The 18,912-nt window shown below is 41.3% G+C and overlaps 1 protein-coding gene across 1 annotated transcript in view; it reads right to left on the minus strand.

Moving 5' to 3' along the window:
* Positions 1 to 366: 366 nt before the first annotated feature.
* Positions 367 to 18,912, minus strand: part of LOC136586035 (zinc finger E-box-binding homeobox protein zag-1-like) — a 99,491-nt gene continuing 80,945 nt past the window's right edge. Inside the window, exons 4-7 of the mRNA XM_066584435.1 lie at positions 11,111 to 11,213; positions 9,630 to 10,813; positions 4,136 to 4,280; positions 367 to 2,369 (exon numbers count right to left, since the gene is read on the minus strand). Coding sequence (XP_066440532.1) covers positions 2,071 to 2,369; positions 4,136 to 4,280; positions 9,630 to 10,813; positions 11,111 to 11,213 — 1,731 coding nt within the window. The 3' untranslated portion in view covers positions 367 to 2,070. The remainder of the gene's footprint in view (positions 2,370 to 4,135; positions 4,281 to 9,629; positions 10,814 to 11,110; positions 11,214 to 18,912) is intronic.

The following is an 18,912-nucleotide window of genomic DNA, read 5'->3' on the forward strand; positions in this document are numbered from 1 at the left end:
TCACAACAAACATTGGGACCACAGCGGAGCTGCAGCAATGGATCCTGGCAGTGGCAGAGAGGTAAATACTACTCAGTTCATTATTTTTACTACAGGCAGTCCCATTAGAGGGATGATGTCCGGTAACCAGACAACTCCTTTAAATTAAGTAAATTTAGTTCATGCGTTGCAATAAGCACCATACACATTGTTAGTTGAACATATCTGATATGTTATTACACTGTTTCTCATACCTGACCGTATCTGTTTACTAATATATGGTGTATTTAGTTGTATAGTAGTAATATATATATATATATATATATATATATATATATATATATATATATATATATATATATATATACACATACACACCTCCTCCTCATGTAATTTTTTTATGGGTTGTATAACTTACTGTATATCTTCCTTTGACCTTTCCGTAACCACTGAGTGACAAAACTAAAAAATAAGAGTGTTCTAAGCAAAAGCAGTGAAGATTAATTTCCTATTTAAAGGGAACTTGTCACCACCTTTGAGTCCAACAAACTACGTTAGTGCGTGCACACAGCGGGACTCTTTTCAGCCAGCTGTGTGCATGCTCTTTCCCATTTATCTCCATGGGAGAGTGCATGCACACAGCCAACGAAAAAGAGTCCCACTCTGTACGTGCAATAACTTTATAGTGACATGAATGGGGCGCCAGGTGAGTATCATACACCGTTACCCCTACTTCCCTTTTCATCCCCTCTTAACATAGTTTATGGGGCTCAAAGCTGATGACAAGTTCCCTTTTAGCATTAAAAGCACCAGATACTATGTATACAGAGGGAACAGTGGTTATTTAATGACACACCACAATTTAGATTAGAATACCAGCATGAGTGCAGTTTACACTAAAACAGAGTTTAGTGCCAGAGGTGTAGTTATAGAGGGTGCAGAGGTAGCAGATATACCTGAGAGGGCCCCCAAACCCTTCTGTTACATAAGAAGACCTAGTATTGCAAATGGCACACAGGTGCGTGTGTAGGGGGCTATGCCTAGTGCATTATTAAAGGTTCTCGCTCTCCATAACTAAACCATTTGGAATTGAAGAGGTAAGAAATGGTTGTTGTAAAAAGACTTCTTTAGCCTGGTATTCAGTGTCAAACTTGGGTTCCCGAGGGCCAATACAGAACACACTGTGTGCACATCTACTTTCTTTTAATATCATTTGCAATCTTTTGTTCTTAGCATTGCACACAGGACATATCAATAAGATCTAATAGGTCATTTGTGAATACACTCATAAGAAATGTGATTGGTTTCAAAGTTATCTCCAAATACCAAATGTCTTTAGTCGAACTTTTGAGGCCCATTTTTGGGAGAAAGCCAGGATCCTTTGGTCAGTTACAGTCCTGTGGAAAAAATACTGCAAAGTAAGATATCTGATTGACTCCAAGTGTATTCTGCATCAGGACAACGACCCCAAACATCCAGCCAATATCACTAAGAACTATCTTCAGCATAAAGAAGAACAAGGAGTCCTGGAAGTCATGATATGGCCCCACAGACCCTGATCTCATCATCATCCTTTCAGACACCACCCCTCACAGAGTTGCCCCCTTCCCCTTAGCAACATGTCACAAACAGGACGGCGTTCCTAACCACTGTCTACCATTGATTCAGATGTCTTTGGACCACCCTGTAGATTTTTTTGTTCAGTCACTTTGCATTTTTGTTAATTGACAAACTATTTACACTTCTATTTTTGAAAGCATTCTTACTTTGAAGCATTTTTTCCACATCTGCCTAGAAGTTTTCTACAGCACTGTACATAACTGTGTAGTTGCGACTAGATACAAATGCAGGCTATATAAGCCAGTCCTTCAATAAATTAAAATTGATCTTAATAGAATATTTGCACTTGAAAATTGCATGATTGTTGTATATAATTTCATTAGTTCCTCAAATGAAACCACGTCATGTTTGTTGTTGGGACACTTTACTGTCTGAATCAAAAATTGTTTTTCTTTTTTTTGAGTATCGATTGATCCACATCCTTAGAGAACAACTGTAGTGCCTTTTATTTGTGTACCGTATGGGTGCTTATTAGATCTGGGCCACGGTCATCAGGTCTTCAGGCGAATGTAACCCTGGGTAATTTCCAGACTGGTTAGATGTGTTTCCCCAAGGCATCTCACCATTTTCTGTTGGATCTGTAGTGTCTCTATGGCAGTAAGAATACCGATGGTTCATATGCTGAGAGAAGGACCCAGAATGGGAGAATCTTTTGCCACATTTATCACAACGGTAAGGCTTTTCTCCTGAGTGTAGACGAATATGCTCAATGAGGTGATGCTTGTGCTTGAAGGCCTTGTTGCAAACTTCACACTGATGTGGTCTGTTTCCTACATGGGAAAAAAGAAAATATGAAAAATTGTGAAACTCAACAAGGAAAGGCTAGAAACAATGGGAGCAGACACAGATTAGATATTAGAAAAATACTTTGACAGTGAGGGTGATGAATGAGTGGAACAGGTTACCATAGGAAGTGGTGAGTTCTCCTTCAATGGAAGTCTGCAAACAGAGGCTGGACAGACATCTATTTGGGGTGATTTAGTGAACCCTACATTGAGTAGGGGTTGGATCCGATGACCCTGGAGGTCCCTTCCAACGCTACTATTTTATGTTTCTATGAAAATCATAATAACTTGTCACCTTTTTGAACATTTTCTGCAAGGGTTTTCTAACGTTTAAAAATATTCCCAGTGTTAGCTGCATATGAGTAGAAAATAGCAGATAGGCTCATAGTCAGCTTTCAAACCTCTGATGCTCTTATGATAATAGTTCAATAATCCCCCAATATTCTTTGTTGATTTGCCACATTGATGACCTGTCTTACTCGGTATGACCATGCCGGCCAATCACTGCAGTGACAGGTTGTCCTTACTGACATCAATGACTGACTACCAGGGTCAAGTGTCAAGTAATTCATTGATACAGCCAAGGAAGCCACAAGGGGACAACAGGTCATCTGCATGGATGAAGGGGGGTTTTAAAAGGTGAGTATTTGACTTGTTATTTTCTTGCCATATGCAATTTATAAAAGTGATAAAAAGCAATTGATTTCACCTCTTCATTTATTATTTACAGTGGCTATAGACATTAAATGGACAGGACCTTTTCCCAAAACTTTGACTCATCTAATAGCCTGTGCATATCTCATGAATCTTGGTCATATACTTGCATTAAAAATGTGCTTTTACCACTGAAAATCAAGTTTGAAGTGACTGCCACTAGGAGTCTCCTTTCCAACAACTATACAATCCACTGCCTGTCGTTAGGTATTTGGCTTCTCTAGTAAGAGGGAGATAAGAACACTGCTAGTTACTATATGCAACAGAGGGGTGGTCATTCAGATGCAGTACCTGCAGCTGATTGGAGCAGGGCTAAGCAAAGCAGCATATGAAGTGTGGGAGAGGAAGTCCTGCCAGAATAGCTGCTTATGACATGTCTCACACTTGTAACTATAACAAACAGTAGGGGAAGCAGAAACATAGGAAGATCTCCATGAAAAAGTAAATTGATAGAGTTCTAAATAGGTGCAAACAGCAGCAAAACAGTGAAAATGAACGCCTGGGCTGCTTGTTAAAATGTTTTGAAAACTCAGGTTTGCTTTAATGACAAAACTGTTGGCTATGGATGATAGAAATCTATCCTATCAGCTGAAAAACTTTTTGGACTTCATTACAAAAACACTCCAATGCCTATACCGGGCTATAAATGCCCTCTTGTGCCATATTCAATCATATTGTTATAATCTTCCTTCAGTGGCGTTTACTTTTTCAGTGGCTATATACATTTAGTACATACCACAAAGGCTACAGAGATACTTTAGCCCTCCCTTGTTCAACCAATCACAACAGCAACTCTTCAATGATGTTTGTGTGACCCATGACCATATAGACTGGCCCATTATATCACTAGTTAAGGGTTAATGACTGGCGCAAATTTTTGCCCAAATTTGGTGATATTTTAGACGTATCTTTTTAACTTGTTCAATTTTCACCACAATTAGGCTAAAAAACAATTGCCTTTTTTAAAATTAAAATTAGGCAAAGCATATGTACAGATAATATAGTGTGTGAATAGCAGAGATAGTGAATGTCCGTACCTGTATGTTCATATTTGTGGCGTAGAAGAGAGCTGCTTTTCTGGAAACTCTTACTACACTGATCGCAGGCATATAAGCCATTGTCCGCTTTCTTGGTCTTCTTACGTGGTGCACTTGCGATTTCTTTCTCTTCCACTGAGATATCCTTCAAGAACCAAACATTTAAGACAAGATTCACCAAATGCTATATGTATATACACTACCCATAGATGAGTACAGTATATTGTAAGCATACATTGTTAAAAGGGTATTAACATTTCAGACAACTTCTGCTTATTTACTACTATTGTAAATTACATTTTAACTGACTGCCACTTCTCTACAATCCAGTCTGTCCTTAGATGCAGAGCTTCTGTAATAACAACGACGTTTCCATACCAACAAGAGGGACTATCATCACAGCGACTCTCCTGCACTCACAGGCTGCAGGCTGACAAATCTGTCGACACTGTGATAAAGATCTCCACAGTCTCTGCCTCTCCTGCAGTTATAGTGTATGGGTGTGTGTATGTGTGTGCACACATTACACATACATATTATAGTGGGTTTACTAACCATTTGACCAGAATGTTTGTAAATGCTTCATCATCCTGAGAAGCAGAGGAGGAAGCATTCAGACATTGCTTCCCTGCTGACTGGAACAGAGACAGTGCAATGCAGCATGGGAAGTGAGGGAAAGGAAGTAAAGCACAGTGAACTACTGGCAGAATGCTAGGCTTGGTACATGCCCTCTGCATAATGGTGGATAGCAAACAGCAGGGCAGTGGAAAAATGTGGAAAATCATCTAAAAATCTGAACTTTAGACATGAAACAGGGTGCAAAAAGCAGCAAATGAGTAACAAGAACCTTGTGTATTTTAGAAAACATGTTGAAAACTAAAGTATGCTTTAAATGAAAGGGCTTACCTGGTACTTAAAAACTGAAGGTGAATTACAGCTCCATGCAGCTTCGAGTCCCATTAGTGTGAACAGGACTGAGCTGTAATACCAGGCATAGCCACTACCTAAAGAAGCTATTATTAATGGCCTACCTTAAAGAGGTTATCCCACTTATCCCACTGAGCTGTTTTGCTGCAGCTCTGTACATTGCTCAGTGGTTGAGGTTGGTACTGCTGGTTGAATTCTATTGAAGTTAATGAGACTCAGCCTGCAGTACCAACTCAAGCCACTGCACACTGTACAGAGCTGCAGCAAAACAGCTTAAAGTGGTATAACCCTTTTAAGGTAGGACATCAATAATAGCTTCTTACTTTAAGTAGTGCCTGTGCCTGGTATTATAGCTTAGTCCTGTTCACGCGAATAGAATACACAAAGCTGTACTGAGCTGTAATACTTGGCAAAGCAACCACTAAAATTATGGAGCTACACCTGGCCAGGTTAAAGAGTGAAGCTGAGATACAGGAGTTGTGGAGTGTTACTTTAAACTGATTACACGGATGCATTTATTTTATATATAATCTAGCAATCCATCCATTTGAAGAAAATGTTTCTGGCTGTTTTTCTAAATAAGTTTTAAGTTAAGTGAGAAGAATACATTTGCATACTTACCAACATTAAGAACACCAAATTGGGGACATCTAAGCCCTCCCTACAGAACTCCTCTTCACACACACCCTTCCCCCCAGAAATGCCCATTTTGGGGTGGGGTTTGCATAAACTCAATCCCTTTTGCAGTCTAGTTCGTTGGATTGTTAGGACTATAGGCAAGTATGCATCTCACTGGCACTTGGGCTATAAAAACAGTGATATTCTCACCACTGAATCACTGTCAACATTTAACCCCTTGAGTGGCAGGTTTCCTATCACCCTGTCGTGCCCACCAGGGCAGGTTTTTTAAAATGGTCTAATCATTGAATTTCAACTAGTTTTGCAGTTGCGTCTCAAGAGCCATAACTTTTTCATTTTTCCATTGACATGGCCATATGAGGGCTTGTTTTTTGCGGGACAAGTTGTGATTTTTTAAACAGGGGGGGAGGAAAAAAAGAAATGGGGAAAAAAGAAAAAAGGGGCCATGTCATTAAGGGGTTAAATAATGTATTAACTTCCTTCTCTGGGTCATTACGACGCACATGGATACCACATGTGTGATTGTATTTTTGATTTTTTTACAAAGTAAAGGGAGACAAGTGTTTTTTTTATTTTTTTAATAATTTTTTTACTTTTTTTTTTTAAATTTTTAAAAAAAATTTTTTTTTTTTGTCCCTTTAGGGGACTTCCACAGGGACCCATCAGGACCCCTGATCACATTCCAGGGGTCCGATGGTGACAGCCCTTTACATGCTGCAGTGACAGCCCTTTACATGCTGCAGTCACATAGACTGCAGCATGTAAAGGGTTAACACAGCAGAGATCGGAGATTTTCTCTGATCTCTGCTGTAAGAGCTAGTACCTAGCTGTCCTCTGACAGCTAACAACCAGCTCTCCCTGCCACAGAGACCATCGGCTGGCTTCTGACAAGCCGATGGTCTCTATGGCAACCTGTAAACAAAGCAGGACATTGCCGACATGTCGGCAATATCTTCTGCTGCTTTTTCAAAGCCCTTGCTTTGTTCTCTGTGGGTCTGTGCAGGCAGAGCACACTGTCACAGCTTGTGGCATTGTGCTCTGCAGCTCCCACAGTGATACATAGCCCGGAAATCTTCCGGGCTATGTTGCTATGAGCAGTGGAGCTCGTCACGGAACTTTTCCGGGCGTGCCACTCAAGGGGTTAAAGCAGAGTATAAATGAATGTAAACCAAAGTTTGCTGTGGCAACAAATGTTTTACATTCATCTGTAAGATCAAAGATACTGTGAAGGTATAAGCTGACAACTTACAAGACCTAAAACTTTAACCACCCAATAGCACTTCAAGACCTGTATAAATACAAGACAATTTATTTGCATATAGCACAGAGTGCCTTATATATTACTACCTTGCTTATATGAACTTTAAAGAAGTTGTCCAGATGTAAACTACTGATGGCCTACCCTTCGGATAGTTTGTTAAGTGTAGATCAACAGGGGTCCATTGCCAAGGAACCCCACCAATCCACTATTCTCTGGGTTTTTACCTCATGTACTAAGCGGATTTCTGCAGGAAGCAGACAGCTCCGTTCCCACTGCAGTGGTCAGGCTTTGTAATGCAGGACAATTTCACATTGAAGTGAATGGAACTTGGCCTGCAATACCAAGCCTGACCACTGCAGTAGAACAGATCTGTCTGTTTCCTGCTTAAATCTGCTTAGTGCATGAGGGAAAAAGTCCAGAAAACAAAGGATTGGTGAGGTTCCTTGGCAATGGACCCCTGTTCATCTTCTATTGATGACTCATCCTGAAGTTACACCTATTTACACCTGGACAACCCTTTTAAGAACTTTCATTTCTCTGCATACTAATACAAGGAAATTGGCTTTAATTAACACAATCTTCATGCTAAAATAAAATTAATGATCAGTGATGAGCAAGCTTTTGAAAAACTTGGATTGGTTCACCAAACTTTTACAAAAGTTCGGTATGATCCATTCTAGTTCGAACCAAACCAGAAATTCACCAGAACTCCTAAAACTAATGTATAACACTGTCTAAGAGGCATAAAAGCCCTGTATAACACTCTGAGGTCTAGTGTTGAGCGAGCCAAACCTATTTTGGGTAGATCCTTGCTGAGCGTCCGGTTCAGGTTCATGCTCACCTGAACTTTCAGTAAATTTCAACCCTAAACAATGTTCTACTAGTTCGGCTCACTCAAAACTAATAATGATGGTTATGGAATGGTTTAATTTTTGAATAGAGGAGATTTCGACCTGCTAACAAAGTAAGGTCTCAAGACCTTTACAATATATATATTGTAAATATATATATATATATAATGTTTCAGAGAAAGAACAACCAAAGTTCACTGTTTTGTGTTTTTAAACAGAACCTGCCATTTTGTAGATAAATGTTGTAGAATACGTTGGTGAATGCAGGCACATGAAAAAATGCATTCTAGAGCAAAGAAAACACAGTTTCTGGAAGAACAATGCAAACAGGTTGTTCAAAAACTATGATGCATTCTTACATCCATTGTACCTAGAGCAGTGTCCTTTTCGCATTCAAAAAACACTGGACTGGAAAGTGACGTTTGTAGCACCCCTACTGTGCAGTATCATAATGCGCATAGCCGAACTTGGGCTTTATCAAAATGCGCAAAACGCAATTCCAGAGATATCGCAACATTGAATAATCTGTCCCCTACTCTTCTTCCATTACAAGTGGACAAAAACAGTGATTTGCAGGCTCTTAAACAACTTGTGCCAACAGAATACTATGATTACTATGACAATTTGCTACAATCGGGCAATTTTTCAGATGATGATTAAAGGGGCTTTGTCATTTAAAAAAAAAAAAAAAAAAAAAAAATCTATACTTAACTATTCCATCCCTGTCAGTTTCCTTAGCACTAGAGATGAGCGAGTATACTCGATAAGGCAAACTACTCGAGCGAGTAGTGCCTTATTCGAGTACCTGCCCGTTCATCTCTAAAGATTCAGGTGCTGGCAGGGGGCGGGGAGCGGCAGGGAGAGCAGGGAGGAACAGAGGGGAGATCTCTCTCTCCCTCTCTCCCCCCCCGCTCACCGCCGCAACTCACCTGTCACCCGCACCGGCAGCCGAATCTTTAGAGCCGAGCGGGCAGGTACTCGAATAAGGCACTACTCCCTCGAGTAGTTTGCCTTATCAAGTATGCTCGCTCATCTCTACTTAGCACATGTTCTCCTAGCTGAGCTTTTGCAGTGTCCCGAGTCACCTCACCGCATGCTCGGCCCAGCTTGTAATGAAGGCTGCATTCCTCAAATTCCTTCCGGCCGGGTCAGTGAAGGTCTCATCCCTGTGCTGTAGCTTCACTGCCTAGGAAGGAATTGTCATCTATTTCAGGGACAGCTTGTATGAGCAATCTCTGAAGATAGGCAGTACCCCTGCTGGCCTGTGAGCTGTGAAGTAACGTATATTGGTTGGCAGGCAGAAGACTGCCAACCAAATGTACGTAACCTCACAGGAAGGAGAAGAATCAGGCAGCTCAAGGTGAAGTGACCCCCTGGACTGCAGGAGACAGGAGAAGATGGGGGAGGTGAAGATCTGGTAAGTGGACTGACGGGGCAGGAATAGATAATTATAGAATTTTTCTTTTTTAGTGACAGAACCCCTTTAAGGGAAAGATAAAACATTTTCTCTATACGATATAGCTTTCACACAAGTTTTCAGCTTTAGAAGTGTTCCCTACATGTATTACAGTGTTCAAAATTCCATTTCATTGTATACTTTAGGCTTGACTCTCAAATTAAAATGATCATTTTTCAGTAATAGTGGACTTTGATCATTCTTTCCCCGGGCCCTTCATACACAGTGCCCAGTGAAGCCCCTTATGATAATACATGGAGACTGTATGCTTCCCTACTAGGAGCTGTAAAGCCTTCATGTATTGCCATATAGGTGCATGAGCTTGAGCTTATCTCTTTACAGAAGTATCGGTTGACCCACCGTTGGTGTGAAGTCTTCACTTCTTCTTGCCAAGTTGTTTGGCTGGTTTTCATAACAGTTTATAAAGGGGCATAATGAGAGTCCACCGAAACTGTGGTTAATATGTAGAAATGGGTAGCGACTGTGTATGAAGTTGTGTAGTACATCTGGTAAGAAGCATGGCAAATTGTGGAACCCATGCTCCGGCGAGAAGAAATCTGGCCTGGAACTTTTACTTCTCAATGGATTATTTTCATGTTTTAATGGTTCCTCACTTAAAACGGTCCTCACATATGGATTGATATGTGTTTTTGGGATAGATAAATCCAGTGGCTCAATCTGAGGTTCTTTTAGGACACTGTCAAATGGCGCATGAACAGGACTTATGGAATTTGACTTGATTTGTTGTGAACTACAATACTGAGTTGAATGGCAGCTCTGCGAGTTTTCCAGTCTATAGGCAGGAGATAAGAGTTTTGGACATTTCGGAAGTAAAGACTGGTCGCATCCATTGACTTTTGTTTCCTGTTGCTCTTTTTCAGTTTTTAAGTTCTCTGTACCAGGCTTTCTTTGTGCAGCATTTGGATATATTACTGAGTTATTTCCTATAGTTTCAGTAGGCAAGCCTAGATGGTAAGGAACCAAGGACATTGCAGACTGTTCTGTCTCACAGTACCGACTGACAGACGGTGTTTCTGGTTGGTACTTTCCACATTGAGTGGCACTAACATTCTGGTGGTCTATTTCCCGTTTCTTTAGTGAGTCCCACTGCTTAAGATCATCTTCTGACCACTTGTTGGATCTGATTTGTTGCAAATTCCTCCAGCAATCATTGCCAAAATGCCAAAGACTTGAAGCCTTTTCCAATTGTGGACTCAGAGCCATGTCAAACGAAATGTTCTCGAGAGATCCCGGAGTGATATTAAAATCATGGCTACACCAGGTGACATGTGAGGCTGGTAAAGATTCAGCAACTGGATGGTATATTAGCCAGTTTTTACTATGGGAGTTTTGTAGTTTGACTTGATCAGTATACTTTTGTCCAAAGTTCAGTTCTCCAGGAAGAGAACATGAATGGATTAATGGAGGCACCACAGAATGACCGTCTTTAGAGGGAAAGCATTTCCTGTTGTTTAAGTGAGAGCTGTAAGATCCCGAATGTGAGAACCTTCGTTTGCACTTGGAACATTCATAGGGTTTCTCACCTGCAAAATAGAGCAAATTATTTTAAAGTAATTTCATCTCTGCTTATGTACAAAATAAATAATAATGCTTCACTCCTAGGACATGTTATAAATGGCCTATCTCAAGATTTCTCTAAGTGTTCTCATCCATGGAACCATATTTGCTAGAGTTTGGGGCACAATGAGGGTTTAGAAGGCAATTAGTCCTGTTTTCTTTGACTACTGATATTAGTTTGGTTCCATGTTTCCTGCTGTTCCTGATACGAGCTTTTATTATATACCATATATAAGAGAAGAGCAGCTTTTCCGGGCACTTACCGCTGTGTATACGAAAGTGTTCTTTCAAATGATGTTTGAACTTAAATGCTTTTCCACATTCCACACACTTAAATTTTCTGCTTTCTGTATTCTTCACTGCGGTCTGGAAGAAAAGACAAGCTGCTCAACAAAATGTGATAAACCTATTGAAATAAAATATACTTTTGACATGGTCTACACTTCACAACTTGTATATGGGCAAGATACAAGGGACGGATATGCTGCTGGTTTTCTGCTGCAGAATGAGGGCTTACACCAATGGACGTGTTTTAGTACAGCTACATGGCTACTGATTTTAATGGTTTCATTTTCACTAGCTCTAGAGATGAGCGAGCATACTCGCTAAGGACAATTACTCGAGCGAGCATTGTCCTTAGCGAATACCTGCCCGCTCGGAAGAAAAGGTACGGGTGCCGGCGCGGGTGAGCGGTGAGTTGCGGGAGTGAGCAGGGGGAAGAGAGGGAGAGAGAGATCTCCCCTCCGTTCCCACCTGCACTCCCCCGCCGCTCCGAGCCCCGCCCGGCACCTGAATCTTTTCTTCCGAGCGGGTAGGTACTCGCTAAGGACAATGCTCGCTTGAGCAATTGTCCTTAACGATTATGCTCGCTCATCTCTAACAAGCTCTTTTCTTGGATGTGAATACTACACCCGAGAAAAGATAGGACTTGCCCTCTCTCTCCTGCACATAGTTAATATTACTTGGGCAGGACCTATCTTCCCGCAATTTTTTTCAAACTCCTGAGCTTTGGTGTGGAATTTGAATGGCAGCAGGGAAAAATACCCCCAAAAAGTTCATGCACACCTATGCTCCGTAATGGTACGCATAGTTGCCTATATGGCCGTCTGAAACTACCCTGAGGGCTTATTCACATGGACGTATATCGACCAGGTTTTCACGCCCGGCTGATATACGCTGCCCCTCTCTGCAGGGAGAGGAGGAGGGATGAGGCGAGAGCTAGTGCACTGAGCTCCCGCCCCCTTCCACTCTTTGCAATGGGAGGGGCGGGACAAGGGGGCTAAGCTCTTCCCTGTCCCATGCCTCCCATTCCAAACAGTGGTGAGGGGCGGAAAGGGGGTAAGAGCTCAGTGCACTAGCTCCCGCCCCGTTCCGCCTCCTCCCCTTGCAGAGAGGAGCAGCGTATATTGGCCGGGCATGAAAACCCGGCCGATATACATCCACGTGAATAAGCCCTCACAGGTAGAAAATCTGTTATAGTAGCAGCAAAACTGATGACATTTTACCAAATTGCATGCGTGCACTGCGTAAAGAAATTCACACCGAATGTGCAACAGAATTGATCTTCAGTGCAGATTTTAAATCTGCAGCATGTTAAAGGGGTATTCCAAGACTTTTTACATTTTTGAGGTTTTTTACAGCAGGTTTCACTCTCTGCAATGCATAAATTGCAATTTTAAATTCCATAAGAAATCTACAGCAAAATATGACAAATCTGCTTATGTTACATACAGATCTTCCTGGAAAATCATTGTAACTATTTTTCTAACATCTATGTCCTCTATGATATCATATAAGACATCTGGGGTCATTCACATTGCTTTTTCCCCCACACTTTTCAACTGTAGCTGGGGCATCCATAGGAGCAGCATCCATAGGAGCCCCAGTTACAGGGGAAAACACCCCCTTGTAGTGACAATAGTCACTGGCAGAGCTGATCTGGGTCTGCTAGGATCCTGCAGCTCTGCTGTGGCATGGGGTACCAGTCATAAGATCGTCAGGCCGAAAACCAGAAGTGGCACTTGTTGTGCACTTCCACTTTCTCTGTTCACTACAAAGCACTCATTGAATGCTATGTAGTCTGCAAAAGAAAAGGCAGAATAAGTTAAAAACTGCTACTGCCTTCTCCTCCAGGTCCTCAGCTGTGACTAACAGCCAAGGACCCAACCTGCTCCTGCTACAATGCAGGAGCTTTAATCCAATGCCAGATTTTTACCATCGTCCGGGATTAAAGCCCAGGACCAAGTGCCGTAAATTTACGGTGCTTGGTCCTTAGGGGGATAATGTTTAGACAAACATATGGATTTTCCAGGTCTCATTCAGATTAATACATTACCAAATTCTGCAACAAAATCTGTTGTGAATTCAAGGGCACAGTGTTGCACCCCATAGCTACCTAGCACCCGATAAGTCTCTTTTCACTATACTGCATATATCTGTCAAAGTCAGGCAGGGCTCCAAATTCCCCAGCATTGAACATATTCACTGACTGCACTAGACTGTACTGGAGGGTGAGTATTGACTTCACTGGGGATTGTGTATCCTACAGACCCTAGCCTCCAATTATGCAGGATCCATGACCATTCTGTACATATTGTAATAGCCAATAGTCCTTGGAAGCAAACTTCAACGGGCAGGGTTTGCACAAATTCAACTGGAAATGGGTAGTTTCAGGGCCTACCGGGTCATTTTGCGGGTGGTCTTGGGGATGTGGCTTAAATGTCCTAAATTATATTGTCAACTATAAATAGACAGGAGCCACAAATGAAACCCTCATCACTTTACTAGACTGACTCACTAATAGGGGGATAGTGATAGGGCACTCAGTGACCATATGACTGCAGGAGGTTTATGGCTCCAATTGGGGACAGCAGCAGTAACATGAATACCGCATAACACGTGGTGAAGGGGTGAAATTTCAGATACAGGCATGAAAGCTGAATACTGTAGAGATATTAAGCACAATTAATTTCCTATAACTAACTTTTTAAACTAAATCGCTCATTGTAGACTTTATTTACATTCACAAATGCAGTTGTTAAAAACCACTAAAAAGTCAAAGAAGTATTATATGACCATGTATTATTTACAGAATAACAGTACAGGATCATTTGCAGGTTATATTCCTTCTAGCTCAGTAGTTTCATTTTGACAAGAAACAAATTTACTTATAAATGTGTTGTTTTGGAATCTCTAATGCTGCGTATATTGCTAGTGTAGTTTCCAAATGAATTGTAAGTAACTTCTCTTACTTTAGTGATCTCTCAATCTGCGCAGTCATGTGAAAAAAGTAAGGACAGCCCATGTAAAGTTTACTTAATCTTGTAAATAGTTGGACAAATTCAACTAGAAGACTAAAATACTAACAAATTGACATTCCAATCATTTATTAAACAACAAAATTACAAAAATCCCCTTTAGCACTACCTTAAATGGTCACTGTTTTTGAGACAACTTGTGTTATTATGATAGCTAAAGCGAAACTAGCAAAAGTGCAAATCACATTATTTACCTAAAATGACATTTTTATGTTGAAAAATCTCTCTAAAGTGCTGCACACTAGGGGTCTCCCTTCCTGTTAACTTTCTGTCCACTGCCTGTTGTCATGTGAAGTCCATCTCTAGTAACAGAGACACAAAGATGGATAACAGGCAGTGGGGGTGAATGTTGTCTCACGAGTTTTATAAAAATCTATAGAGAGGCGAGGTGGAGCAGAAAGCTGCTGCAGGAGAGAGAGAAATTCACACAGATGCTGCTGTTGCTAATAATAAGTCTGTTACTGCTACCATATCTATACTGCTCAGTACTGCTGTACACTGTCCTCGATGATGCTGTTTTCCTGAGCAGGAAAAGAGCAGGGGCCATTGAAACATCAAGGAGAGTTAATTTGTTTGTTATCTCTACCCACCACCTTGGACCAGAAAGGTTGGAGATATGGCCAAGCCCAGAAAATGTGTAACATGGATCCCCATATCTCCATTATGAGGGAGAGAAAGAAATGAAAATTTTATGTAACACAGACAGAACAATGTACCAGGGACTGGGGATCTTATAACCAGACATTTGGAGAGCTAGAGCCAGCTGTATATCTAGATCTCTATCCCATTTTGACAAAAACTCTGGAGGTTGGTCAGAGTTACTGGTAGTTATGGCAGAGTATATGTCAGATAGTGTGTGCTTAACTGGGCCTTTTCTTATACAAAGTCTTTCAAGGGGCGTTAAATCTGTCCTATTTCCAAGGTCTCAGGGTAGGGACAAGTGGAAAGATGGCAGCTCTAGCTGCTGTCAGACTGAAAGATCAGGTAGGTTCCAAGTGGCTCTCTGCTCCGTAATACTGGATCCTCTTCAAACCACATTATAAAAGCAGCGTTACTACAGCTACCAGGAAACTACAGATTATCCCGCACTAGAAGCATGGGCGATGAGGAAGGAGAAATCAATGGGTGTCGTCCCCATGTCGAGGGTGTTTTTTTTTTCTTTATATACACAGTTTCTTTTTATAGAGAAGTCAATAGGAAAGCACTTGAAAAATGTCATGTTAGGTCTGTGCAGGCAGTGTGAACAGCGACCTACACGAATACAACCTTTTGAAAGCTGGACAGGAAATGGAAAGGGATATGCACACACAAAAAAACCCAAAAAAAAACACAGACAACAACAGGAGGCCAAATATGTACCAATGAACTAATTCACATACAGATGAAATTGCTAATAGGTATGTACGAGGTATTGGTTTGTATTTTGATCAAAACACGTAAGCTCACAAGCCCATGTCAAGGGTCCTTGTCTTGAGTCCCTACTCTAATAAACAACAAAAACCACAAGAAGGGAACCCTGCTTACAAGTGGGGCAATTGTCTAATAGGGACGACCCCATGTTGGAACCTAGGGGGACACTGTCTCACCCCAGATAGTAACTGTCCGGAACAGAGCAAATACAAACAAGTCAGCAAACCACAAACAGGATATTATTCACACAAGGCGTCTGCACACCAGACAAAACAAGACCCTAGCATCAACCTATCAATGGATGAAGGGGACAGGACAAGTCTCGGGCATCCACCCACCAACAGACAAAGGAAACAGAACAAGGCTCGGGTGTCCACCCTTCAATGTACAAAGGGAACAGAACAAAGCTCAGTTGTCCACCCTCCAATGGATGGGTTGGAGAAACAAACGTGAACTGCCAACGGATGAGTAGATCAGACATAGTTCAGACACAAACCAAAACAGAACATCAGATGGAATTCAGACAAGGGAAGTACAGACAAAAACCAAACTGAACCGCATGTATGCAAACCACAGTAAAAGGGACTAGTATTTATATGCAGCAGACTGGTGGTAATTGGCTGGCTGAAGATCTCCATGCCATTAGCCAGCCAAATCAAGCACACCTACAACCGTGTGCTCCTGGAAACCCATAGCATTGCAAGCCCCAAGAGCACAACGTGACATGTCAAACCTAGAACATGCTGTCCTGAAACTTCGCACATCTGAATTTTTTATTTTTGCGGTCAGTTTATTATTATCTGTTTGTTCAATTACATCACCTTTATCTTTATTTATTTCCTGTTACTCATATGGCTCCAATTTATTCCACAGCGCTCTTCAGAGACTGTCATCACCCACACCAGTCCCTGATGCTAAGGGGAGGGAGGGGGGGGGGGGGTCACATACTAAATTTCCTTAAGCAGAGACTAGGAACAGTTTCCTAAGAACCCAATTAACAGATTTGTATGTTATTTCCCTGTGGCATGTGGAAAGGATCTGGAACACCCGGAGGAAGTGCCTACAAACATGGGGAGAACATAAAGCCTCCATGCAGAAGTTGCTGTCCTTGGTCAGATTTTTAACTCAAGACCCCAGTACTGCGAGGCATCAGTGCTAACAACCGTGCTGACCCCATTATATCGAATGAAGGTCAAATATAAATATGTCTGCATATGTTACAAAAGAAAAACTTCGTAGCATGTCCTTACTTTTCAACATGACTATAGTGTAATAAATAGAATATAAGCAGTTACTCTTGAGAAATATGTCTGCGTGTTTGCAGATACCATCTCCCGACTTGCTACGTACAAACATCTTATTAAGCGCTGGCTTCCTTCCGCTGTTGTCTCGTTATCTGCATGTTATATTCATTTTGTAGCAGTAATGTCTGTACAGTTGCAGGATCATTCATGTTCTAAAAACATGTAAGGGGCCATTATGAAAATGTAATAAAATATTAAGATCATTTTATCAGTTAAGTAGCTTGAACAATGGCATCCATGACCTGTGTTATGTAATGCCTGTGTAGCTGTATATGTTCCTGTTCCCTCCTATGTGCTTACCCCGAATACTGGTAAATGATTAATGTAGGTGCAAGGGGAACATGTAGTGAACCGTTATGTAAAAGTGTAGCGATTCGCGGTCGTGGTCGCCCTTTTACCTCACCTGCCTCCCATGATGGCCATTGTACATTCTCTCCTCATGTCTGTGGCAGATGCAGCGCAGTGGCCTTCTGTCAGTCTCTGCTGCTCAAAGGGTGCGTGTGCAAACATGCCCGCAGTTCAAAAAGTCCAGCAAGTATCCTGTAAGTCTATCCCCCACCAATCACGGAGCACCTCTGGTTCTACCAAGCACCTTTTGCCCCTAAGGTAGGTGCCTAGGCTTTTGGTCTACTTGCCCAGCTAAAGGTGTTATTCATTTGTACTGATTTCCTGGTTTCTGACCCTGACTACTCAGCATTCTCCACTCCTGACCTCAGCTTGTTTTAATGACCATTCTCCTTCTGTTGCCTACAGATTACCGAACCTACTCTGTATGCCTTGACCTTTGGATTGTGTCTTGTGTTAAAAAATACACTGCCTGACTTAATTGTGGACTTCTCTGATTACGCTTCTGTTCACATGCTCAGGTACCATGCTTTGGTCTGTAGTTGCATTAACTGCCACCAATGAAGCCTAGATCACGACTGGTGGGGTGGAAGGGTGAAAATTAGGGTTCTTCAGTTATAATCTCTAGATCTGGCCCAAAGCCAAACCAATGTGTGGCACAGCGGGCCCATATCCGAACAAAAAGTTACTGGTTCTTGATGAAAGTTTTCAATAGCTGATGTAGACATTGACTTACTGGAGTGTATGTATATACTAAAGGGGAGAAAGCAGTACAAGAGGGAATACATGTAGAATAACCACATTTTTGCAAAGCAATAAGGCAAGAAGAGAGATGCTAAAGAGTGTGAATAAATTCACTAAACCCTCACCAAGGCTTGAAGCTGAACGAGTCATCTTCTTCCATTGCTTTAACTTTCATATGTGAATTAAAACCAGTCTTGAAAATCATAAAGTAATTCGAAGGACTTGGCCCAACAACTTAATATTTAAACAAAAGGGATATCCGGCACGTCCGGGCATAAAAAATCCATTTTATTAGATATCACTTAAAATCAATAAACCATGATCCAACAGAGCTGTGCAAACTAATATTTTTCAAGCTATATGTCTCTTGGTCACAGCAAGCCTTACAGCTTGAAACGCGTAGGGATCCACACCTCTGTTAGATAATGTTTTATGGATTTTAAGTGATGTCTAATAAAATGGTTTTTATTATGCCCGGATGTGCCACATATCTGTTTCTATGCTGATGGTCTTCACTGTTTGTCGTCATTGTTCCAAGCACGTTGGGGAATACAAGCCGTGTAGATGATAACCAAAAGCATTATAGCAGTAAGCAGACTTTGTTTGGATTTTGAACCATTTAATAAATAGACTGGATAGACAAGATGCGTTCATTGCTACTGGATCCCTGCTCTGTCTAATAGGTGGGTTCACAAGTTGTATAATGTCCATATATTTCAATAGGGCATATGGGAAGTGGTTATCTTTGTGACACTACCCCTTTAATCTACAGTAGATTGATGAAAGTTATGTTTCTACACAGATAGAAAACTGAAATCAGAAAAAGAAGACAGGGTCTATCTAGTCAGCCCATATATTATTTCCTTTATCTTTCTCTAAGGATAAATCTATCCTTATACCAGGCAGCTTGAATTCATTTATTGGCGATTTTCCAAGTACGTCTGC

Source organism: Eleutherodactylus coqui, chromosome 1 (genome assembly GCF_035609145.1).
Source record: "Eleutherodactylus coqui strain aEleCoq1 chromosome 1, aEleCoq1.hap1, whole genome shotgun sequence".
NCBI lineage: Eukaryota > Metazoa > Chordata > Amphibia > Anura > Eleutherodactylidae > Eleutherodactylus > Eleutherodactylus coqui.